This window comes from Neoarius graeffei, chromosome 7 (assembly GCF_027579695.1).
Source record: "Neoarius graeffei isolate fNeoGra1 chromosome 7, fNeoGra1.pri, whole genome shotgun sequence".
Lineage (NCBI taxonomy): Eukaryota > Metazoa > Chordata > Actinopteri > Siluriformes > Ariidae > Neoarius > Neoarius graeffei.
In genome coordinates, this window is record NC_083575.1 from 60,114,155 (window position 1) to 60,140,902 (window position 26,748).

At 38.9% G+C, this 26,748-nt stretch overlaps 1 protein-coding gene across 1 annotated transcript; it reads right to left on the reverse strand.

Annotated features, from left to right (window-relative positions):
* Positions 1 to 41: 41 nt before the first annotated feature.
* echs1 (enoyl CoA hydratase, short chain, 1, mitochondrial) lies at positions 42 to 20,723 on the reverse strand. Its single transcript, XM_060924781.1, has 8 exons — positions 20,544 to 20,723; positions 4,926 to 5,123; positions 4,697 to 4,824; positions 4,492 to 4,591; positions 4,285 to 4,389; positions 1,412 to 1,531; positions 1,090 to 1,157; positions 42 to 1,009 (listed from the first exon to the last, which is right to left on the reverse strand). The coding sequence occupies exons 1-8, from the start codon at positions 20,632 to 20,634 to the stop codon at positions 944 to 946; spliced, it is 876 nt and encodes a 291-aa protein (XP_060780764.1). The 5' UTR covers positions 20,635 to 20,723; the 3' UTR covers positions 42 to 943.
* Between the last annotated feature and the right edge of the window lie 6,025 nt (positions 20,724 to 26,748).

Consider the following 26,748-nt stretch of genomic DNA (forward strand, 5'->3'; position numbering starts at 1 on the left):
TGGCAATCAATAAATTTAAAAAATTAATAATAAAACACTCATTTTTGCACATATGTGACATTTTTAATCAAGTTTATACTCACAAATGTATGTTTATTTACTGAACAAAAGCAAAAAAATGTATATACTACTCGGACACAAACTTTCTCCACTTGTTATTACATTTTCCTACGTAACACCACATTTCTCAAAAATATCAGCCATTGGATCAAGAGAAACCCGCAGATCCAGAACTCCAGCCTACACATGAAATGCCCATTAAGCCTAAAAGCTTAAAACTAGGAATATATTTAGAAGGGAATTTAGTGTGGCGAGTGAACAAGCTCTGAATAGATGTTCTTCCTAATATCTGCCAAACTTCAGTGGTATTTTCTGTCCTCTTCCACCAGACTTCTGAAGGGAAACATTAGTGCTGGACTTCTACAGGGCTGTATAGTGCCATCATCACCACCTAGTGGGTAAAAACTGTAAGTACACCCTGACCCACATTCCCAAGCCATTTCACTGAGATTTCAGGTCTCCAGGTCTTTTCATTACTCTAGTACGGACCAATAACTTTCTTCCTGTCAAGTGTTAAATTTATTCTTTACGTCAAATTTCTGTCTAAATATTTAATCAACCTGAAACGCATTAGAAACAGGAACCCAACTCAAGGATTTGTAATGTCACCAGTTTAATCCCCAGAGATCGGAATTTATTCAATAACAGTAGCAAAACAGCTCAGCTCAAATAATCATATGTTTTGATGGAAAGAAAGGAAAATGTAAGTATTGTACTACTGATTTCAGTTTCTGGCAGTTCTTTCAAACAACAGATGTTCTGTGGGTTTGATACCTATAGCAGTCTTTCAGTAACAGCACTGGATCATAAGCCAATATATTAGTGTATTATTTTTGTTTGTTGGGGGGGGGGGGGGGAAATCACACCCCTCTGATCAGATCCTTTACTTGTCCTGGAAATCAGCTTTCCTCTTCTCAACAAATGCACTCATGCCCTCTTTTCTGTCCTCCTGTTTAAGAAACCATAAATCCAATCATTAGATTTTCTCTCACAGCAACAGTCTTTAATTTGTATTATCTTACAACTTACTGTAGCAAAGGTGGCATGGAATAATCTCTTCTCAAAGCGACTGCCTTCAGTCAGGGTCAGTTCAAAAGCTGAAAGTAAACCATGTGTTAGATAAAAATGTCAAGAATGTCCTACAACACAGAATATTATCCATCTAAAAGCCAGAAGCCTTAGATAAGACAACATACACTTACTCCATGAAGGCGGCCAGGGAACTAACAGCAGTATTTTAAAAAGTTAAGGTCAAACTAGTGTGTGTCAAACTTTTTTTCTAACGAGGTATGAAAAAGGAAGAAGTTAAATGAAGTATTAGGAAAATAATCCGGTTAAATCTCGCATTCACCTGCATTGACAGCTTCCTTTGCCATAGCTGACACCAATTTAGAATTACTTGCGATTTTCTCCCCACATTTGACTGCTTCAGATACCAGCTGATCCACAGGAAACACTTTGCTTACAAGACCTACAGAAGTGACATGATATTACAGAAAGTTAACATGCATGATTTACTTATTCAGACTGGAATAACAATCCTTGCCTCTCACATTATATTTAAGTTGAAACTATAACATACTAATCAAATATACCATGCACCGAGAGGCTCCGGGTGAAATTATGGATTCTCTTCGGTGACCGGCATAGTAGTATTTTCTGAATTCTGAATTATTCTCGTATTTTCTGGATATGAGCAATCACACTCTCTGATTGGCTACTCTATTACTAAGCTATCAGCTCATATACCGTGAGTAGAGAAAAACAAAATGGCGGAGCATGTTGCTGAATCAACAGAGGACAAAATAAAAACTCTACTCGAAAACAAAACCCCTAAAAAATAAAATAAATAAAAAGCAACAAAATATGGAATGAAAGTATTTGATGGTAAAACATATCTATTTTTCAAGAATTATTATAATAGCATTTTTCACAAATTGCTACTGTCATTTCACTGGTTTGTTTATACAAGTGGAAATAATTTTGTCAGACGTTTTGTATAAAGTTTTTATTTATAAAATTTGCAAAAATTAAAAACAAAAATGCTCCATTTCTCGAAATCCAGTGAACGTGGATAGAATAAAACAGTTATTCCACTCAATCTCGTCGTACATGGCTTATAGCTGTCTCGGGGCTACGCACCTCTTCGGCTCAACTCATGTACAACTCATGTACAGCTCAATTTCGTGGAATAACTTAAATATCCCTCATCAAAAAATTCCAAACTAAGTGTTGAGAATGAATCTCGGCAAAAACTCACTGGAGGCAGATGTTTGTTGTTTACAACCCCAATTCCAAAAAAGTTGGGACAAAGTACAAATTGTAAATAAAAACGGAATGCCATTATGTGGAAGTTTCAAAATTCCATATTTTATTCAGAATAGAACATAGATGACATATCAAATGTTTAAACTGAGAAAATGTATCATTTAAAGAGAAAAATTAGGTGATTTTAAATTTCATGACAACAACACATCTCAAAAAAGTTGGGACAAGGCCATGTTTACCACTGTGAGACATCCCCTTTTCTCTTTACAACAGTCTGTAAACATCTGGGGACTGAGGAGACAAGTTGCTCAAGTTTAGGGATAGGAATGTTAACCCATTCTTGTCTAATGTAGGATTCTAGTTGCTCAACTGTCTTAGGTCTTTTTTGTCGTATCTTCCGTTTTATGATGCACCAAATGTTTTCTATGGGTGAAAGACCTGGACTGCAGGCTGGCCAGTTCAGTACCCGGACCCTTCTTCTACGCAGCCATGATGCTGTAATTGATGCAATATGTGGTTTGGCATTGTCATGTTGGAAAATGCAAGGTCTTCCCTGAAAGAGACATCGTCTGGATGGGAGCACATGTTGCTCTAGAACCTGGATATACCTTTCAGCATTGATGGTGTCTTTCCAGATGTGTAAGCTGCCCATGCCACACGCACTAATGCAACCCCATACCATCAGAGATGCAGGCTTCTGAACTCAGCGCTGATAACAACTTGAGTTGTCCTTCTCTTCTTTAGTCCGAATGACACAGCGTCCCTGATTTCCATAAAGAACTTCAAATTTTGATTCGTCTGACCACAGAACAGTTTTCCACTTTGCCACAGTCCATTTTAAATGAGCCTTGGCCCAGAGAAGACGTCTGCGCTTCTGAATCGTGTTTAGATACGGCTTCTTTTTTGAACTATAGAGTTTTAGCTGGCAACGGCGGATGGCACGGTGAATTGTGTTCACAGATAATGTTCTCTGGAAATATTCCTGAGCCTATTTTGTGATTTCCAATACAGAAGCATGCCTGTATGTGATGCAGTGCCGTCTAAGGGCCCGAAGATCACAGGCACCCAGTATGGTTTTCCGGCCTTGACCCTTACGCACAGATTCTTTCAGATTCTCTGAATCTTTTGATGATATTATGCACTGTAGATGATGATATGTTCAAACTCTTTGCAATTTTACACTGTCGAACTCCTTTCTGATATTGCTCCACTATTTGTCGGCGCAGAATTAGGGGGATTGGTGATCCTCTTCCCATCTTTACTTCTGAGAGCCGCTGCCACTCCAAGATGCTCTTTTTATACCCAGTTATGTTAATGACCTATTGCCAGTTGACCTAATGAGTTGCAATTTGGTCCTCCAGCTGTTCCTTTTTTGTACCTTTAACTTTTCCAGCCTCTTATTGCCCCTGTCCCAACTTTTTTGAGATGTGTTGCTGTCATGAAATTTCAAATGAGCCAATATTTGGCATGAAATTTCAAAATGTCTCACTTTCGACATTTGATATGTTGTCTATGTTCTATTGTGAATACAATATCAGTTTTTGAGATTTGTAAATTATTGCATTCCGTTTTTATTTACAATTTGTACTTTGTCCCAACTTTTTTGGAATCGGGGTTGTACGTCGACTCGACCTTCAACCTGTGCATGTGCTATGTGTCATGCTATCGCCTGCCTCGCTAGGCATGATCATGATGATGCACAGATCTCTACACACACACAGCTGTGACTCGAGTCAGCTGTATAACTTGAAATTGTGATAACAGTTCATGATATATTTAGGATCTTTCGTGACTGATTCACACCATGTCCATTTTTGATGTCACAAGATACATTGCTTAATCAATGGGGGAAGTACTTTATGTCACATGAGCCATCACTGGCCAATCCCTGCACAGGAATTTTTTGATGAGGGATATAATACAAATTATTGCATATGCTGTAATATATATACACACCAGATTGTCTGGCCTCCTGTGCTGATATCCGGTCTCCTGTAAGGACCATCTCCATGGCCAGTGACTTCCCCACTGCCCGAGTGAGCCTCTGAGTACCACCAGCACCTGTACACAAAAATATCCATTTACACCATCAGCTATTTACAACCATGGTTGTACCATCACAACAGTGGTTTAGTAGATACAGACATACTTCACTATGTTTACCTGGAATGGTTCCTAATAAGATTTCAGGTTGTCCAAACTGTGCTTTTTCTCCAGCATAGATTATGTCACACATCATAGCCAACTCACAACCTCCTCCAAGCTGCAAGGAGATGACTGGTTCAATGGTTAAGATTTTAGCTTTCAATAAAAAAAAATATATTCAAGAAGAAAGGAAATGTAAAGTCGAAAATATTTCTTGACTCACAGCAAATCCATTTACAGCAGCTATAACTGGCTTTTTAACCGTTGATACTTTGTTCCAGTGTGCCAAAAAGTTGCCACTGAAGCACTCCTGAAAAGTTCTGTTCTGCATTTCTTTAATGTCAGCACCCGCTAAACAAAAGTGGCATTTAATTGCAATCTGTATAACCCACGATTGTTACAATTAAACAAAAATGGCCAGATAATATTAGGTCTAAGCTCATGTTGCATACCTGCAAAAGCTCGTTCACTGCCTGTGATGACTACTGCACCAACCTCAGTGTCCTGTTCAAAGGTGTCCAAGGCCTTACCCACTTCAAGCATTAGGCCATCGCAGAGAGCATTCAAGGCCTTGGGCCTGTTTAACTGTATGAAACCAACATTCTTCTTTTCACCTTTTTTGTCAACCAGTATATACTGATACTGTCCACCTACAAAAAAAAAAGAAGACAAGGATTAATTTCATATACGAGTCCATCCTATTCATAGACTCTTTTAAAAACTAATTAGTTGCTTCCTTGAAGTATCCTCTTTTTTTTTTTTTTTACGAAAACATAATTACTGGTTGAGTGCTTTGCACACCACAAAAGTGGCAGGCCTACTAACTATACTGCTCAAAATGGTCATTTAGGAAAAGGGTAAGATTTTTTAGATTGGAAATATACATAAGGATAAGATCATGCTCAGAGTAGAGCAAACTAAAATAACAGGCTTCATGAGGGCATAAACATGCACCAAAATGTTCATAAGTGGAAGAAAACTGCATATTATTTTTAGTAAATATCAGTATAGCTTCTGGACAGTGTTGAATGTTGGTTTTAGAAGAAGCTATGATATATTGCATCCAAAATCCAATGGTCAGTTTGCTATATACATTTCCCGTATCTTCTAGTCCAGTGGTTCTCAAAATACAACCCCAATTTCAAAAAAAAGTTAGGATGCTGTGTAAAACAAATAAAAACAGAATGCAATGATTTGCAAATCATGGAAACCCTATATTTAATTTAAAATAGTACAAAGACAAGATGTTGAAACTGAGAATTATTTTTTAAACAGTTCATTTTGAATTTAGTGCCAGCAACACATTTAAAAAAAGTTGGTACGGGGCAACAAAAGACTGGAAAAGTTGTGTAATGTTAAAGACCCACTGACAACTTTTTACACCACGTAATATGTGTATTTATTGTTTTATTGCTGTATTGTGAAATAAAATATCCAAAACTCAACTTGAATAAAGGGTCGTCTTTGTAGAAAATCAAGAATTTCAGAGCCGATTTTGTGTTTTTTGCCCCGGCTTCTACAAGCGCCATGAGCCATTTGCCCGTTTTTGCCGCTAGGGCGAGTGACGTCACATCAGTGTATGTCGTTCTGGATTGCATGAAAACAAAACATGAAGCAGGGAAGCTATCGAGATTGTCTGCCCTCACGTCTATTAAAGATTCTGTTTAAACAGCATAACGTCTTAAACATATGGTCCTGGTCACGTCACACTATTGGTCCCACTCCAAAAAAGATCAAAGCTCCTGTTAGATCATGTTAGATACAGTAGCTACCAGAAGTTTAGGTCATATTTATGCAGAAATATCAAAAACTCTAAAGGGTTCACAAACTTTCAAAACATGCCGGATGACATCTTATATCTATCACTCCACACATATATCATGTATATTATCCTAACTAAATATCAGGGATGCAAACAGCGCGCCTTTTGGCGGATGGCGCCTTTTTCACGGCTGAATCGCGCAGATCTGAATTTTTGTGTGTGTGTGGGGGGGGGGGGGGGGGGGCGCGTTGGAGTGTCTGATTATAATTTCAAAGTAAATTCTGTATTAAAATTACTAAATAAGCAAATCCGTTACAGTCCATGAAACAGGAAGTATAAGGATGAGGAAAAAACGGTTTAAATCGGGAAGCTGCGCACATTTGTGCAGCCTGAGCGGCAGGACTGCGCAAATGTGCGCAGCTTCCCGATTTAAACCGTTTTTTCCTCATCCTTATACTTCCTGTTTCATGGACTGTAACGGATTTGCTTATTTAGTAATTTTAATACAGAATTTACTTTGAAATTATAATCAGACACTCCAACGCCCCCCCCCCAAAAAAAAAAAATTCGGATCTGCGCGATTCAGCCGTGAAAAAGGCACCATCCGCCAAAAGGCGCGCTGTTTGCATCCCTGAAATATATGAAACAAGGTATTGGCCTTTCAGTTGTTGTACATTACTGGTATTAGCTGCTTTGGCCTATTGATAAGTAATATGCAATGGTATAAGACGCATTTGTGACATTACAACAAATTTTAAACAACATACATGTATTGAATAACAACACATAGCCATGTACCCTGGCTCATTCTCTTTTGGCAAAGGCACCACCGGACTTTCGCTTTTTGACCGCCCCTTCAGGGGGTCTGCTGTCATCCGTTTCTCTTTTGACAGATTGATTCGACCCGGGCCTGTCAAACAACGTCGGCACAGCTGACTCCTCCAACACCAGTGGATAAGTTGGATCAAACGTTCTTCGAGTTCTGGACGACAAAGTGAAACAGTGCTCCTCGAAATGTGCTGAACAGAGACGTGACCATTTTGTTGACTTCCAGTTCGCACCTGTTTTGGAAACGTTTCTTTCCCACTCTTTTGCTATTTCAGGGTGTTTTTTCCAAGGAAAGGAATGGAGTTTCACTCCTTCCGACGTGGTGTTAGAACACCCGTAAGCCACACATATAATCCCTTTTCGGTTAGACGCCATTTAACTTTTTCACGCAAGGAAATCACAAAACCACAGCTCAATATCACAAAAACGACACACTGATGTGACGTCACTTCCGGCATCTCTGAATGAGCCCAGTTCTTATCCAGGTCAATCTCCCGGCGTGAAATTTAAAATTACTTCTGATGTTTAAAACGGACAGTTAAACCAAGAATTAAAACCAGAATGTATCTTTGGAGTCATATATTGTTTGTTTAAAAATTAATACGAAATGACTGTCAGTGGGTCTTTAAAAAAATAATTTGGTTAATTGGCAACAAGTCAGTAACACGATTGGGTATAGAGTCTGAGTCTCTTAGAAGTAAAGATGGGGAGGGGTTCACCGCTCTGTGAAAGACTGTGTGGACAAACAGTGCAACAATTTAAGAATAACGTTCCTCAACGTAAAATTGCCAAGAACTTGTGGATCACATTGTCTATGATATTATGTATCATTAAAAGATTCAGATAATCTGGAAAAATCTCCATACACAAGGGACAAGGCCAAAAACCAACACTGGATGCTCCATGATCTTCAGGCCCTCAGGTAACAAAGCAGACGCGTGTCTGTAGTGGAAATCACTGTATGGGATCAGGAACACTTCCGAAAACCATCATCTGTCACCACAGTTCATCCACTGCATCCACAAATGAAAGTAAAAACCATATATAAACAATATTGAGAAACACCACCACCTTGTCTAGGCCTGAGGTCATTTACGATGGACTGAAGAGAAGTGGAAAACTGTCCCGTGGTCTGACAAATCGAAATTTGAAATACATTTTGGAAATCATGGACACCATGTCCTCTGGGCTAAAGGGGAGAAGGACCATCCGGCTGGTTATCAGTGCACAGTTCAAAAGCCAGTATCTGTGATGGTATGAGGGTGCATTAGTGCACATGCTATGGGTAGCTTGCACATCTGGGAAGGCATCATTAATGCTGAATGATGTATATGGGTAAAATTCCACCCAAATCACCATATTTGGAAAAATGTTCACCAGTGACCATCTCAGATTTGCTTCATACTTTCTGGAAATATTGTCAGTGTGCCCAATAAATAGTGTACAAAATTTTAGGCTTGTACCTTCATTGGTTTCTGAGATATAGGGGCTTAAAAAAGGGGTGTGGCCCCAATTTCACTGTTAAAATGCGTGCTACAGAAAACAGACCTAACTTCCATAAGTCATTACTTTTAAACTATTCAGCAAGATACATGAAATTTTCAAGGATTGTTCTTCAATGCCAGACGCCTTTAAATACTAAAATAGAAAGTTCACAGTTCAATATTTGCCAAGTTATGGCTTGCTGAAAAATCATAAAAAAAAGTGCTTTGGAGCAACTTTGACGCCCCATATCTCCACATTAAAGCACACCAGATCTTTCAAATTTTCTTATTTATTACTCATGTTATAGTACTCTTTAGGCAACTAGGTATGTCTTCAAAAGAAATCAAACTTTCTGATTTATTAGGCTTTTAAAAAAAATTTAAAAATTTGCGCCTATAATTCAAATGCATGACAGGGTCTACCATAAAAACAAAATTATACCACTGGAAGGAGCTTGTTTTGATCAGCAAATGCACAAAATATGAAGTTGGTACCCTAAGCCAAACTATAAATATTAAGGTATCAAGTACGGCATGTTTTACGATAGACGGAAATGCTGTTTTAAGGCATATTACAATACAATTACAACCCCAATTCCAAAAAAGTTGGGACAAAGTACAAATTGTAAATAAAAACGGAATGCAATAATTTACAAATCTCAAACTGATATTGTATTCACAATAGAACATAGACAACATATCAAATGTCGAAAGTGAGACATTTTGAAATTTCATGCCAAATATTGGCTCATTTGAAATTTCATGACAGCAACACATCTCAAAAAAGTTGGGACAGGGGCAGTAAGAGGCTGGAAAAGTTAAAGGTACAAAAAAGGAACAGCTGGAGGACCAAATTGCAACTCATTAGGTCAATTGGCAATAGGTCATTAACATGACTGGGTATAAAAAGAGCACCTTGGAGTGGCAGCGGCTCTCAGAAGTAAAGATGGGAAGAGGATCACCAATCCCCCTAATTCTGCACCGACAAATAGTGGAGCAATATCAGAAAGGAGTTCGATAGTGTAAAATTGCAAAGAGTTTGAACATATCATCATCCACAGTGCATATCATCAAAAGATTCAGAGAATCTGGAAGAATCTCTGCGTGTAAGGGTCAAGGCCGGAAAACCATACTGGGTGCCCGTGATCTTCGGGCCCTTAGACAGCACTGCATCACATACAGGCATGCTTCTGTATTGGAAATCACAAAATGGGCTCAGGAATATTTCCAGAGAACATTATCTATGAACACAATTCACCGTGCCATCCGCCGTTGCCAGCTAAAACTCTATAGTTCAAAGAAGAAGCCGTATCTAAACATGATCCAGAAGCGCAGACGTCTTCTCTGGGCCAAGGCTCATTTAAAATGGACTGTGGCAAAGTGGAAAACTGTTCTGTGGTCAGACAAATCAAAATTTGAAGTTCTTTATGGAAATCAGGGACGCCGTGTCATTCGGACTAAAGAGGAGAAGGACGACCCAAGTTGTTATCAGCGCTCAGTTCAGAAGCCTGCATCTCTGATGGTATGGGGTTGCATTAGTGCGTGTGGCATGGGCAGCTTACACATCTGGAAAGACACCATCAATGCTGAAAGGTATATCCAGGTTCTAGAGCAACATATGCTCCCATCCAGACGACGTCTCTTTCAGGGAAGACCTTGCATTTTCCAACATGACAATGCCAAACCACATACTGCATCAATTACAGCATCATGGCTGTGTGGAAGAAGGGTCCGGGTACTGAACTGGCTAGCCTGCAGTCCAGATCTTTCACCCATAGAAAACATTTGGCACATCATAAAACGGAAAATACGACAAAAAAAGACCTAAGACAATTGAGCAACTAGAATCCTACATTAGACAAGAATGGGTTAACATTCCTATCCCTAAACTTGAGCAACTTGTCTCCTCAGTCCCCAGACATTTACAGACTGTTGTAAAGAGAAAAGGGGATGTCTCACAGTGGTAAACATGGCCTTGTCCCAACTTTTTTGAGATGTGTTGTCATGAAATTTAAAAATCACCTAATTTTTCTCTTTAAATGATACATTTTCTCAGTTTAAACATTTGATACGTCATCTATGTTCCATTCTGAATAAAATACGGTATGGAATTTTGAAACATCCATATCATTGCATTCTGTTTTTATTTACAATTTGTACTTTGTCCCAACTTTTTTGGAATCGGGGTTGTACAAACCTACAGTGTTGGAAAAATAACCTTAAAAATACTTTATTTGAAGAGCTTAAACAATGTATTGATTTGCTTTTCCACATCAGATGGAAGTTTATACTGCCTGCCAGTTGATGTAAGTGGGGCATCAATGATTTTCATGACATGCACCAGAGGGACCCAACAGTTATCCTCTCTCCTGGGCCAGCTGTAAGTCTGAGAGGGACCATGAGGATGCATAAATGTTACTTGTACATCTTGTTCCTCTGATGATGCACGAATGTTGCCTATCCACCACTGTCTGTCATACAAACATACAACATATTTACCAGGAATTGTATCTGCCAGAGACTGCTGATTTAACAGGGGTTTTATGCATCACTTGTGGCCAATTCCCACTCATATCCACAACGAAGCTAGGACCACCTGACACCCTGCTGACCTGCAGCTGGTTGGACATGATTGGAATGAATGAGTGGTTGTCTCCTGTTCCGGGAATAGTAGCTGACCTTGAAATTCTCGTCTCCAATGCTTTTTCCACTCTCCATGACTTCCCCTGTACCAACCTAGATGAAATGGATGTTCTTGATGTGTTTTTCTGCCCACAAAAACAGATCAGATGGGGTTAGTACGTGATCACTCGTGACTGCCTGTAAGCTAGCTCGAGCTGCTGACCACTTTACAATGCCTCCAATACCATCACAGGGTGATTCACCATGAGAAGTGGCAAAGAAATGCCATTCTGCCAAAAGTCCAAAATCGTCTGCATGCTTTATTAGATTTGTGAAATTTTTATAGTTTTTGTATTGGCCTGCTGATCCGTCACTGAAGTAAATGACCTTTTTCAGCTGGGGATGTAAATGGCATACATATGGTAAAACCTTTAAGAATGCATGCATGGCCACTGTATCATGCTTAAGGCAGTCAGTCACTTATTATGCAGATAGAGATGCATTTCATTACTTTTGTACCATCTTCATTCTTTGCTCTAATGTACACTGCAAATAGATGAAGAGTGCATTGGCTGTTGTCCCAGTGGTATCCCTGGGCAGAATCCTGTACACAGAATTAATAGTTTTTGGCAAAATCCAAAAGCATAATACATTCATCCGCTGACAGATTTTCCTTCAAATATCCACTCTGGTGTTTGGCAATGAAATGATGCTTTGCTAGTTTGTCTGCTAATAGATTATATGCCTTAAAACAGCATTTCCGTCTATTGTAAAACATGCCGTATTTGATACCTTAATATTTAGAGTTTGGTTTAGGGTACCAACTTCACATTTTGTGCATTTGCTAATCAAAACAAACTCTTTCCAGTGGTATAATTGTTTTTATGGTAGACCTTGTCATACATTTGTAATATGCATTTGAATTATAGGCGCAAAATGTTTGTTTTTTAAAGCCTAATAAATCAGAAAGTTTGATTTCTTCTGAAGACATACCTAGTTGCCTAAAGAGTACCATAACATGAGTAATAAATAAGAAAATTTGAGAGATCTGGTGTGCTTTAATGTGGAGATATGGGGCATCAAATTTGCTCCAAAGCACATTTTTTATGATTTTTCAGCAAGCCATAACTTGGCAAATATTGAACTGTGAACTTTCTAATTTAGTATTTAAAGGCGTCTGGCATTGAAGAACAATCCTTGAAAATTTCATGCATCTTGCATGAATAGTTTAAAAGAAATGACTTATGGAAGTTAGGTCCATTTTCTGTAGCACGCGTTTTAACAGTGAAATTGGGGCCACGCCCCTTTTTTAAGCCCCTATATCTCAGAAACTAATGAAGGTACAAGCCTAAAATTTTGTACACTATTTATTGAGCACACTGACAATATTTCCAGAAAGTATGAAGCAAATCTGAGACGGTCAGTGGCGAGGCCTCTGGTGATTTCACATGGATTGACCCATATACAGATTTTGGAGCAATATGCTACCATCCAGACAAAATCTTGTTCAGAGAAGGCCTTGCTTATTTCAGCAAGACAATGCCAAACCACTTTCTGCACACATTAAAATCGCATGGCTCCGTAGTAAAAAAAAAAAAAGCTCGGGTGCTAAACTGGCCTGCCTGCAGTCCAGACCTGTCTCCCATTTAAAACATTTGGTGCATTAACAAGTACAAAATACAACAAAGGAGACCCTGAACTGTTAAGCAATTTAAATCCTATATCAGGCAAGAATGGGACAACTTTTCTCTTTCAAAACTACGGCAATTGGTCTCCTCAGGAATAAAAGCGGAATATTAGTTTGCATTTACGGCCTGGTGCACACTAGAGGACTTTCAAATCTTAAGTGATGTTAAAAACATGGGAGACCACAGACATAAGGACAGATTAAACTGATTGTTAATATTTTCAACATAATGCCACACACACCAGATGAGTCAGTCAAGACAAAGAAGCACACACTTGGTGATTATACTAAACCGATTTCAGAGTGGCGATTCAGGGACTGGGGCTTTCACAGAAACTCGCGTGATCAATAGTGACTTCAGAGCAAAACAAGCCGGTGGACTGACATCACCGGCTGGTTGCTTGTGTGCGCTATGTTTTTGCACCAAAAACAAAATACAAGAAAAGAAAATGTACATAAAGTCATGGCTGAGAAGTAGGAAGCCCCGGAAGGGACATCGTTGACAAAAAAAGGATGTAGTTTTGCAATCGCACAAAACTTAACCCCCCCCCGCCCAAAAAAAAAAAAACCATGTCCCTTCCAGGGCTCCGCAGAGAAGAATCATTTTGCAGCGTGAGCTGCAGGTGAGTTAGTGCATGCTACTGCTACAAGCACTGTTATTTGTATACAGGTGGAGGGGAGCGGGAAACCTGTGATGATTAGAAATGCAGTCTTTTTTAAATGATCAATAGGCCATTTGCAGGAATTGGTCACGTGTCAGTTTTCCCAATAGCAACAACCCCATGGCAGGTAAGCTAACTTGACATTCCTTGAAAACCATAAGCGTTTGACTGGCGATGCGAAGCAATCCATTTCTATAAAAATTTTTACCTTTTCTACCGTCTTTTTTAATCCGGATTTTCATGTGTACTTGGAAAAAGTTTGTGGTTTTAACTTCTGTCATAAGTTAAAGCGAATCATTGGCCGTAAAAGAGAGTTTTTTGGACTCAAGTTGGTCGCCGCCAAAAGTGCAGGATCTCATGGTCAAAAAATCTGGACAGGGTGCAAACTACAGTAAGTGAATGATAAAGGTAGAAAAGGAGAAATAAGTTATAAACATACCTGAGAAATCCGCCATTTCGCACGTGAATTTCTTTCGGCGGCGACCAACTTGAGTCCAAAAAACTCTTTTACGGCCAATGATTCGCTTTAACTTCCGACAGAAGCTAAAGCCACAAACTTTTTCCAAGTACACGAAAATTCAGGTAAAAAAAAAAAAACCCAGTAGAAAAGGTAAAAACAGCTATTATAGAGATTGATTGCTTTGCATTGCCAGTCAAACTCTTATGGTTGTCAAGGAATGTCAAGTTAGCTTGCCCACCACAGGCTTGTTGCTATGGGGAAAACTGACACGTGACCAATTCCTGCAAATGGCCTATTCAGCAGCGTTCCACTGCAGTTCAGCTCACTCTCATTGGCTATTGCAGCTCAATATCCCATGGCTGTTCCTTTCATCACTACAGGATTTTGAGCCGTAAATATCAAACATGTCTGATTCAAAATTGAGGAGACTCCAATCCAGTCTGTGACCTTAAAGTGCATATTCTGGACCAATTTCGTTTTTTTTTTTAATATATATGAAAGTATGTCCCTTTACACACTCATCCAGAAGGGTAATTTTGCACAAGGCCATCTGTCTACAGCAGAAAAAAAAAATGTGTCTGGAAAAATCCCAAGGGACTTTGGAGCCAGAATCGTGACGTCACCTGCGGAAGCGCCAGCAGGCTGTGCGAGCTTTGCACGGTTTCAGTGCACAGCCTGTGTAGACCAAGCGCTCCCATTTCTCTCTCATTGTCCGGTCTTTTGGAAAACAATGAGTACTAATCCCATCAAGATTGGTGTTTCTACACCCTCCTATGATACATCTGTTAACCATTTTAATAATTACGTGATAACGTTGAAGAAATTTGCAGAAAACCACCGGGGCGTTTTCTCATAAACAAACCAGCGCTGACATAGGATTCAGAGGGAGGCATCCTGCACGTGACGTCACGAAAATCAATGTTTCCTGGGAAATCCAAATGCCAAGTTTTTTCAGAGGCGGACCAATTTGCCTCAAATGGCTTGATTTCAACTGAATTTTTCTGGTATTGCACAAGGTAAAAAAAATTGCACAAAATGCAAAATGTGACAGATATTTGGCCAAAGTTTAATATAAAATAGGAGAATTACATTGATCTTGCTCCTGAATTTACCCGTGATATGCACTTTAAGATTATGTCTGTAAACCCCCTCACACTACAGGATTATTTGGGCAGATAATCGGTTCCGACCAGTCTGGAATCAGGAACGTCCCTGCGATTATCAGAAGGGGCAAATAGGACCCAAAATTGGCCCAATTATCCTCGAGTGTGGAGCCAGGCGAAATGTACTGAATGTTTATTATTTTTTTCGCAGTCCAAATCCTGCACTCTGATTGGCTGGCGAGCGGGTCCGTATCCTACAATACGGACCCTGGTTACGTATGGAATCAATTTTGTGCCAAAATGTTCATACAATACTTTTGAAATATCAAACAAAAACGACAAATCAAAATACAAAAGTCAATTTTTTTAGACTGGCAAATAAATTATTCGTGTAATCGTGCAAAATATCAGTCTATTACTCTTCAGAAACTTTTTATTTTTGTTCCGCGTCTTTCTCAGTTTTGCTTGACGTAATTTATTTTGGTTGCGATTCCAGCTTTCTCGTTTGCGCTCCCTGACTTTTTGCTTGCAGTTTTGGCACAAACTTCACGTGTGGGTGGGCTGTCCAGGAATGCATTCCCATTGGCTAACTTGTGTTTGACTGACAGCTACGCTCAGCCATTCCCTACTCGGATTCTGGCGGACTGTTTGACGAGTGACCGATCCATTGACGGTAAACAAGGATCGAGTGGACTTCAGTGGCGACTATGATATTGAATTAATTCAACAAAGTGTAAATTCAATATCATAGTTGCCACTGAAGTCCCCTTGATCCTTGCTTACCGTCAATGGATCGGTCACTCGTCAAACAGTCCGCCAGAATCCGAGTAGGAAATGGCCGCAACAGCCTCCGGGGGAATGGCTGAGCATAGCTGTCAGTCAAACACAAGTTAGCCAATGGGAATGCATTCCTGGACAGCCCACCCACACATGAAGTTTGTGCCAAAACTGCAAGCAAAAAGTCAGGGAGCGCAAACGAGAAAGCTGGAATCGCAACCCAAATAAATTACGTCAAGCAAAACTGAGAAAGACGCGGAACAAAAATAAAAGGTTTCTGAAGAGTAATAGACTGATATTTCGCACGATTACACGAATAATTTGTTTGCCAGTCTAAAAAAATTGACTTTTTTTGTTTTTTGATTTGTCATTTTTTTGATATTTCAAAAGTATTGTATGAACATTTTGGCACAAAATTGATTCCATAGTTACGGACCTCTGGCAACTCGGTCGTTCACAACAACAAACAACATAGTAGCATTTTTTGTCAACATTTATCTTTTTTTACAATATTTATTTATAAGATTATCAAAAATCTTATAAATTTTTGCCAGCATTTCTCAGGAGAATAGCATTAATTTTACATCATGGATAGCGATAACGGCAGTGTTCACAGCGAAAGCGAGTTTTACTACCCTGAGGAAGAAGAAATAAAAGAAAACATTTCAGGAGAAAGCTAAAAACCTGTAATTTGCTAACACCGAGCAAAAACATAGCTGAATCCTGAATGACTCATATTTGTATAAATAGGGGACTACATAGGCGGCAAAATGTAGTTTTTATTTTCTTGCCATGGAAGTGCACTTGTATACTGAGGCGAAAGCAATTTGCATTACAGCAGTGAATGAGGATTCAAAATGGCGGCTCGGCTCGGTTTTCCCTTTCGGGCACTCTCGTTTTCTGTTAGAATTTGGTAAAGAAAAAAATAAATATATTATTTCTCAGGAGAATAGCATTAATTTTACAGCATGGTAGCGATAACCATAGTGTTCACAGCGAAAGCGAGTTTTACTACCCTGAGGAAGACAAAATAAAATAAAACATTTCAGGAGAAAGATGAAAACTTCTCACTTGCTAACAGTTTAATCTCAGTGTTGGGAGTAACGCGTTATAAAAGTAACGAATTACTGTAATGCATTGCTTTTTGCGGTAACGTGGTAATGTAAGGCATTACAGAAAAAAAAATTGGTAATATTTTACTCGGTACAAATGTCAGTAACGCGCATTACAACGCATTTTTAACCTGGAATGAAGTGGTGGGCTTTTTTTCCTTCATACAAATTCGCCAAAATCACCGCGAGATCAGCAGAGGTGAAACGTCCGTTCAAAATATTTCGTTTCCTTTTTCTTTAGGCTAGTCAGACAGAAGAGAGAGATGAGTGAGCCTGCAGCTGATCTAACGTCGGATAGCACATTCTTCAGATGGGCACACGCCCATTACTTTAAGTTTGTGAAAAATAAGGATGTGAAGAACATCGTAGTCAAATGCACTTTGTGTGCTAAACCTAAAGAACTGTCCACTTCCCAAAATAGCACCAGTAATTTAACTAAACATTTACAGAGGTGCCATAGTAACATGAAGTTAGCAAGGAAGCAAGCAGAGGATGAGAGTGGCGATAAAATCACAAAGCAGCCAAAATTAACGTTCTGCCGCTCTGAGATGCTCCTTCAGCCTCAGGAGGTTAGGAGACTTGTGGCGGAGTATGTTGTTGAAGATATGCTGACAGTCTGTTTACATTTTTGTCCTGTATAACTGAGGTTTTTTTTTTCTGGTCAGAAGTCAGACTAAAAAGTGATTGAGCTGCCTTTCCTTCGAGGGCTAATAGGCCTAAGCACTTCAATATCATTAAAAGCATTTTGATTTTATTTCTAATTCCGTTTTTCGAAATGTGACTGGGTAGTCTCATATAGCTAATAGTCAGTCATTGTCTAGCCGTGATTTAAAAGGCTTGTTTTTTTTCAGGCCAGTTTTATTGTAGGATACAATTTGCCATATGTTCATTTTTGTTAAATTTCTGAAATGGAGTCATATCCCTTAGGGCTAATTTTTTTTTTTTAATGAAGCATAAACTATGCTTAATGCTGTAAACTTGAAAACAATAAAGGCATAGAAATGCTAATTTTATATCCTGTCATATCTTTAGACATTACAATACAGTTCAATTAATGTTAATATGAATAGGCCTAAAGTTACAGTATTTCTGTCACAATTTGCCAGTCTGTTCTTGCGATGATTGTTCCTTGTATTGTGCCATTAGCCATCACTGTGGCTATTATATTCTAGTGTTTTTAACCATAAGCCTAGCTCAGTCAGATACCACATCACCTTCCACTGGATGTGTGATGAGCTAATTGAGCGTCTTGAGCTACATTTAGATTGCCAAATCCATACTTCCAGTTATTTTGGTGAGAGTAACTTAAAAGTAATGCAATAGTAGTGTAATGCCTTACATTTTAAATACAGTAATATTGTAATGTAACGAATTACTTTAAAATGACAGTAGCAAGTAATAAATAACGCAAAACAGTTTTGAAGTAACTTGCCCAAAACTGAATCTCATTAGTTAATGAGGCCCATTTTGGACCATGTTATCCTAATACATATTACGTTAGGTAAAAACTTTAAACCAGTACAATCTCTTCTTCAGAGTTTCACCAAATGGCTTTATTTATGCAATATAAAGGTCATAATACTGTATAACTTTGGTCGAGCAAAAACATGGCTGAATCCTGAATGACTCCTATTTGTATAAATAGGGGACTACATAGGCAGCAAAATGTAGGTTTTTTTTCCCCTGCCATGAAAGTGCACTTGTATACCGAGGAGGAACCAATTTGCATTAAAGCCGTGAATGAGGATCCAAAATAGCGGCTCGGTTTTCCCTTTCGGGAGCTCTCGTTTTCTGTTAGAATTTGGTAAAGAACAAAATAAATATTATTTACCAGCTTAAGGTCGGTCTGTATGGTGAAACACCCTGACCTCAGCCCAGAGGGCCTCGCTCAGTACTTTCAAGACACGGTATTTCACCATACGGACCTCCCAGCTGGTAAATCACACACACACACACATATACACACACACATATATATATAAGGGCTGTAACGATACACCCAACTCACGATTCGATACGCCCACGATTTTTTTTTATTTTTTTTAAAGTAGTAAATTTGACTTAACATTTACTTACTTACATTAACTATAATAACAAATAATTCAGACCACTGCAGAGAATGAGTAATATGTATGCAAAAATGAACAAATGTATATCCAAAGATTGTTTTCTTTCTCAAAATAATACTTGAGCCGGAAGCTCTGTTTTTTTCGGTTCTGAAAAAGTCATTTTTCCAAATCGTGTAAATCCGTTAAGATTTTTTTTTTTGGGGGGGGGTGGCTCTCTCACTGTCTCACTCTCATAGGGCCAATGATTTTCTGTGATCGCGGAAAACAGATGGAAATTACGGAATTTTTATAGTGAAACATTGCTCGCGTGTCAAAACGTAACTGCCGCAGAAGGCTTCCGCCCAAGCAGACATGCCTTCAGTGTTGCCAGATATTGCTAACGTTTTCCACCCCAAAACATGTACAAAACCTGCCAAATAGCACCTAAACCTGCCCAATCTGGCAACACTGCATGCCTTTCCGGTCAAGTGATTGTGATTGGCTTGTGGCACACCTAGCCAGCCAATGAGCTGCTTGTTTACAGATTCGCTCCCCGCGTCGCAACCAGAATGGCGACCGCTTAAAAGAAATGAATGCTCTGCCAGTGGCGAGTGTGGACGTTGCGTGACTCGCAGAAGATTGTCGCAGGTCGGCGAAAAAACGACTTACTAATAGATATAAAAAATAAAAGTAATTTAAGTAAGTTTAAAATGTAATTTAAATAAAAAGTATTCATAAATTGAAGTTTGGAAGCGCCTCTGTTTTTGGGCTGAGGAGAAGTTTGAAAGGGCATACCGCGATTCTGCCTTCTTGTATCGCGATTTCGATTCGCATATTGTTACAACCCTAAAATAAATAAATAAAACACACATATATATATATATATATATATATATATACACATACACACACACACACATATATACACACACATACATATGCAAATGAGCATGACGATGAATATGCAAATATATGACCTCACCTGGCAACTTCTAGAGCATGCATTAGCTACGTTCCCCCTTAAAAAGAGCTGCTAACAGAGACAATGAGCATGAGAAGAAGCACTGTACTATGTGTGCTCTTTAGACTGGTAGGTGAATGAATCAGTCAACAATGCAAGTGTAACTAATAAATTAGCAACTAAGTGTTCAAGCTTTTTCACTGTGGCCCCGTTTGCTAATGAACGAGTAGCTGTTGAGAAGTTTTTTTTTTTCGCTTCAGTACTAAGGAAGGTCGGTTAGCTGAGTGACGTGAGCTAGCTTTCCCACGTTAAACTGTTATAAACTATCCTCGATAGGAAGAAAATTCTGCACTTTGCAGAAACAAAGTCGCGAAACGCCAACAATACGTTTTTCCCCGGACAAAAATGAAGTGAACCGTGATTAAAGTTGTGTGTATATAAAACGTTACACAGCTCCAGCTACGTGCTGTTAGCATGTTTAGCTTCCTCTCACACCAGGCAGGACGCACAAACTGCTGTGTGACATTGAAGGAGCAAGTGCAGCACGGGTCTTATTATTTTTACCTGAGCTGCACTGTCGAATAGCTGCAGGTGCAAACGGCAGTAAGTTGACTGGTTTCAAAACTGAAACAGCTGATCTGCAAAACACTGCCATTTTTTCTCAAGTTTGTTTCACCTCAACAGCACTTCTCCACAAGGCGAGCAATGCTGACGCAGGGTTGCCAAATATTACAGAAACAATCCTCAGGCGATTCCTTTGTGGCCTTCTTCTGTTAAGTTTTATGGCAGTTGACAGTGTATTACCGCCAACTACTGGACTGGGGTGTAATCACGCGGACATTATTTCAAAAAAAAAAAAAAAAACGATAAAATTAAATACGACCAGCTATCTTAGTGTCTTTAATAAAAGTTGTTACTGCATTAGTGATATGCCTTGATCTAGGCTCCCCCAGTAGGGTCTCTAAAGAGAAAACCTTTTTGGCTGCTTCAACTATTCTCAAGACCTTGTCTTTGTCTTGAGTATTTTACACATCTTAATACATGCTCCACATCTTCTCTAACTCCACAAAACTCACACATGCCAGTGGGATGCTTATGAATAATATGTATGCTGCTATTTAATCCAGTGTGGCCTATTCTCATACGTGTGAACCATACCTCTTCTTATCTTCCTGAGTAACTTGATTTGCTGCTTGATATTTCTTTTTGTATGCTGTACAAATGTCTTCCCTTCTTCTCCTTGTCCCAATCTGCTTGCCAGATTTTATTTACCTTATGTTTGATTAATACCTTGATTTCTGTACGACTAAGTGGAATATTCAGCTGGACTTCATTTTTGACAGCTTCCTTTGTGCTAGCTTGTCTGCTTCTTCATTGCCCTTCACTCCACTGTGGGCAGGAACCCATACAAGCTGGATGACTATTCTCTGTTGATGTATTACAAATAAGAGGTGATTAATTTCATTCAATAGGTCCTGACGGCATGAAGAATTACCACTTTGTATGGATACCAGGGATGACATGGAGTCTGAACAAATGACTGCTTTAGGGGGCTTAACATCTATCCATTGCAGAGCAAATACAATAGCTGACATTTCAGCTGCTAGAATAGACATGTTATCAGAAGTTCTCTTTTTAATGTTAACTTTATATTCTGGTATGTGTATACCTATACCCATTTTACCTTCTGTGTCTTTTGATGCATCTGTATAAATTTGAGTAGTGTCACAGTACATAATCTCTAGATACTGCTCTACATCCTGATATACTCCACCATTCTTAGCTATTTCTTTTGTTTCCATTATTACAACAGGTGTACTAAACAACCAAGGAGGAGTTCTAACTAATGGAACAGTTTCACAACATGGAATGGCATCTATTTCCAACTCCTTTGCCTTCTTATTGCCTTCCCAACCAAAACTATGGACAGATCTGCCATACTCCCAACAATCTAATAGAACTTGTTTAGTAGGATGTGACTCCTCATGCCCACCCAAATTAACCCAATATGCCATGCTTAGTTTAATACGCCTAAGATATAAAGGCATTTCTCCTGTTTCAATTTGTATTGCTGGTATTGAGGAAGTTCTAAATGCCCCACAACATATTCTTAAACTTTTAGCTTGGACTCTATCTAGTTCACTTAATGTCTTACATGCTGACATAACCACAATACATCCATAGTCCAACACTGACCTAATCAAAGCTATATAGATCCTTTTCAAGGAGGACCCTGATGCTCCCCAACTATATCCTGAAATACACTTCAGTATATTAACACCTTTTTTGCATTTTCCTACTACTTTCTGTATATGCTCCTTAAAAGTTAACTTAATGTCCAACCACACACCCAAATATCTGATGACATTTACTTGCTTAAGATTTTGACCATATAGTTTAAGCTGAATTGTGGGATTTACCCTTTTCTTTGAAAAACAGATATATTGTGTTTTCTCTATAGACAACCTAAAACCCCACTCATTAGCCCACCTTTCTATTTCGTTTATTGCTGCTTGCATTTTGGTTCTTAAGTTATCTATATTTCGGCCTCTTATCCAAAGAGCTCCATCGTCAGCATATAAAGCTCTGTTAACTCTAATATCTTCTATTGCATTAAAAACATCATTTAGCATAATGTTGAATAAAACAGGACTACACACACTTCCCTGAGGTGTTCCATTTTCTACTGAGTAGATACTTGATAGATTTGTCCCAACTCTTACTTCTATAGTTCTATCCTTTAGAAAATCTTTGACCCAGTTAAACATTTTGCCATCAAAGCCCATCCTATTCAGTTTAAGCAGCAGACCTTCTTTCCATAGCATATCATATGCTTTCTTCCTTTGTGGCCTTCTTCTTCTTTTGGGTTTAATGGCGGTTGGCAAGCCAGCTTAAAGATGCATTACCGCCACCAACTGGATTGGAGTGTGGAACAGAAGATTGGCAGGGAAAAAAACCCTAATTTTTCTCTATTACACCTGTTTCTTATAAAAATGTTATTAGTTGGCCATATATATGTCCTAATGCCTTACCTAAGATATGCTCTAGTGTGAGGTTAAGCTTTATTTCTTTAAAGGATATACGCAGAACCTTTATTTTTAAATACATTTCTGAGTGGATAGGATCTCCATCCTTGACTCTTGTATGCTGCATAAATGGGAATAAAAAAAAAATATTTTTTGAGAGTTAAAATCGACTGCAAAGTTGGCATTTGAGCTGCCCCGCTGAGCCAGCCAGCCCTGAGTGCGTGATGTCACAGCGGTAACCGGTTTTAAGGCTGAGGCCTTTGACAGCTATAGATCAAAGTCATATAAATAAAAATTTATCGTGAAAGTAAGAAATACCATTACTGACATGCTCAACTAAGACTGATTTGACTTCAATGATTGTGGGTTGACTCTCATTAAAACGGGATAGGTGTTATAACTTATGCAACATACATGTACATGCATGCATTTTCACTGATAAAATGAAAAAGGCTAATTAAATAATCAGATGAACTGAGACAACTACATTCTAAAGCAAACTAAATAATCTTATACCGGTAACTTAAATACACAATACAAGTTACATGTATTAATCTAAATGCAGGTAAGCAACGTGTCGTTTTGTATCCAAATGAGAGTCGGAGCTTACCCGTCTGTGTTCTCGCTTCTTGAAGGCCAATCTTCTGGCCGATTGTTTTGAAACAATCTGACTTTCAGTTGTTCATTCAGTTCTCTGTTCATTCGCTTCTTCCGCATAAGGGTGAGATGGCAGCGATATCCTGCGGAGAAATCAGACGGCTGCTCCACTCATTCGCTGTTTTCTCCATACTGAGTACTCCGTCATTACTGCTCAGCTCAGGCAATTACTAAAACCCGGGATGGGACGTCACCGGTTTTCAGGGGCGCAGATAGGATTTTTGAACTGGGGGGGACTGAGCTGTCAGCAAATGATTCCATTTTGTGTATATATGTATGTGTGCGTATATATATATATATATATATATATATATATATATATATATATATATATATATACACTACCATTCAAAAGTTTGGGGTCACTTTGAAATGTCCTTATTTTTGAAAGAAAAGCACTGTTCTTTTCAATGAAGATCACTTTAAACTAATCAGAAATACACTCTATACATTGCTAATGTGGTAAATGACTATTCTAGCTGCAAATGTCTGGTTTTTGGTGCAATATCTCCATAGGTGTATAGAGGCCCATTTCCAGCAACTATCACTCCAGTGTTCTAATGGTACAATGTGTTTGCTCATTGCCTCAGAAGGCTAATGGATGATTAGAAAACCCTTGTACAATCATGTTAGCACAGCTGAAAACAGTTTAGCTCTTTAGAGAAGCTATAAAACTGACCTTCCTTTGAGCAGATTGAGTTTCTGGAGCATCACATTTGTGGGGTCGATTAAATGCTCAAAATGGCCAGAAAAATGTCTTGACTATATTTTCTATTCATTTTACAACTTATGGTGGTAAATAAAAGTGTGACTTTTCATGGAAAACACAAAATTGTCTGGGTGACCCCAAACTTTTGAACGGTAGTGTGTATACATGTTATTTCACCTCCCTCACTGCCATCACCAGGAACTACCTGCAGGCCAGGACAATGATAACATTTTAACATAGCCTATGGAAATCCAAAGTTTACACATTATCATCACGCACAGAAATTGCAAAACTGCAAAACTAGTTTTAAAACCGCTAAGTTCCAACTGTTAAACATAGCGAGAGGCTGGGCTACGTGTGTGTGTGTAAAGTGTAAACCAGTGCATCCTGACTTTCTAACTATGCCTGTGTGTTGCGTGAGCGGCAGTCAGTCAACAACTCTTTGCAAAGTTTCCTTATGAAACAATATGCTCGCTGAAATTATGGCAGGGAACGCCAGATTAAACATTAAAACTGCCTTCTGAGCACTGTATCTACAGGCTACTACCGAAAGAAGGAGGCTACCAGAAAGGCATCTCTACTCCGTACGATTTTACTTTCACTACGACATTACTTTGAACAGACTATCAAAAAATTGCAAGGTGATATGATAAAGTAAGGCACAGTTTACTCACAGTCGTTTTTTTTTTTTTTTGAAAAAACGATGCAATCGTTTTCTGCCTTTTGGCACCCTTCATCATGCCATGTTGGGGTCCTGAACTAGGAGCTGTCCCCGATATGCCTGTCAAACTTGTTGTGGGTAACCATAGCAACCAAGCTCGAGCTCGCAACCTGTGCAGTCTGCGCAGTTGCAACTATGTATGTACTACTGTGCACCTCAATAAACCGAATGGTAATTAGTCTTTTGATTTTTCTGTGAGGTTTGCCTTATGCAAAGAAAGACAGCATAGACGTTTTTTCCTCCCTATAAGTGGGGGGGACCGAACGAGGTGAATTTAAATCTGGGTGGGACGAATCCCCCCCGTCCCCCCCTCTATCTGCGCCCGTGCCGGTTTTAGCAACAACCACGGGGAGGTCACTGCCCGAGAGATAATATGGCACATCCTGTTCTGTCCCGGGTTTTACCCACAACCCTTGGGTCACACTCCGGGAGAACTGGTGCAACTGAACTTACTTTCCTTTTAAAATAAATAAAAAAATAAAATATATGCTTTCCTTTCCTTGTAGTTTTATTTAATTGTTGGTACTACACCCTCTTTCAATACAGGCTTATAGCCAACACTCCTCAACAGATCAGAGGTTTCATACGAGTCTTCAGTAAAATGTGCAGAGCAGAGGAGAGATCACTTCATAGGTGTCCAATGTGCCTGTGAACTTCTCACAAAATGTGTCCAAATCTTTGCAGTTTGAACATTCTTGGGCCATAAATGCAATGGAAATCCAGCTTCTGTCATATTGCTGCACCTGCCAGCAACACATCTACGTGGCATGGCGATAAATTAGCTCAAAATGGAGGATCGAAGTTGCAGTCAGCTTTGTGTTTTAGTATAGCAGAAATGGCAATGAGACCAATAGAGTTCCTGCTGTGACGTTACGGATGTCAAGGTCATTCACTCAGACCACTACCTATATGAATCACTTTAATCATAAAAATGACTGTATTAGATTCATTGTTAACACTTAAAACTATTCCTGTTCCATTCTTGAGGTCTCAAGGCATTTATAAATGAAAGTGAGGCCATGGTTCTGCGTATCTCTTTTCACTTAGTTTCTTTCTCTCCTCCTTATAGAAGTCACATTCCGCTACCACATGCTGCACTGATTCTGGCTTTAAAGCTGGCACAATGATAGACTGCTTCCAAGTTGTTGGAATTATTCCTGTTTCCCAAACCATGTTAAATAGTCTCAAAAATACACCAAGTGAACTATTATCCATATGTTCCAACATGCTATACAGTAGCTAATATCAAGTCAAGTTTATTTTTATAGCGCTTTTAACAATAGACATTGTTGCAAAGCAGCTTTACAGAATTTAAATGACTTTAAACATGAGCTAATTTTATCCATAACCTATCCCCAATGAGGAAGCCTGCGGTGACAGTGGCAAGGAAAAATTCCCTCAGATGACATGAGGAAGAAACCTCGATAGGAACTAGACTCAAAAGGGAACCCATCCTCATTTGGGTGATAACAGACAACATGATTTTAACAGTTTTAACATGAAGTCAGTTTCGTTGATGTTATAACTCTTCATTGATAGAAACTTGAGTGCAAAACTAATACCATCTTTCCCTGAGGAAGTTTGCTTTACATTCATTATTTCATTATTACATACATACATTACATACATACATTACATACATTCCTTATTATTCAT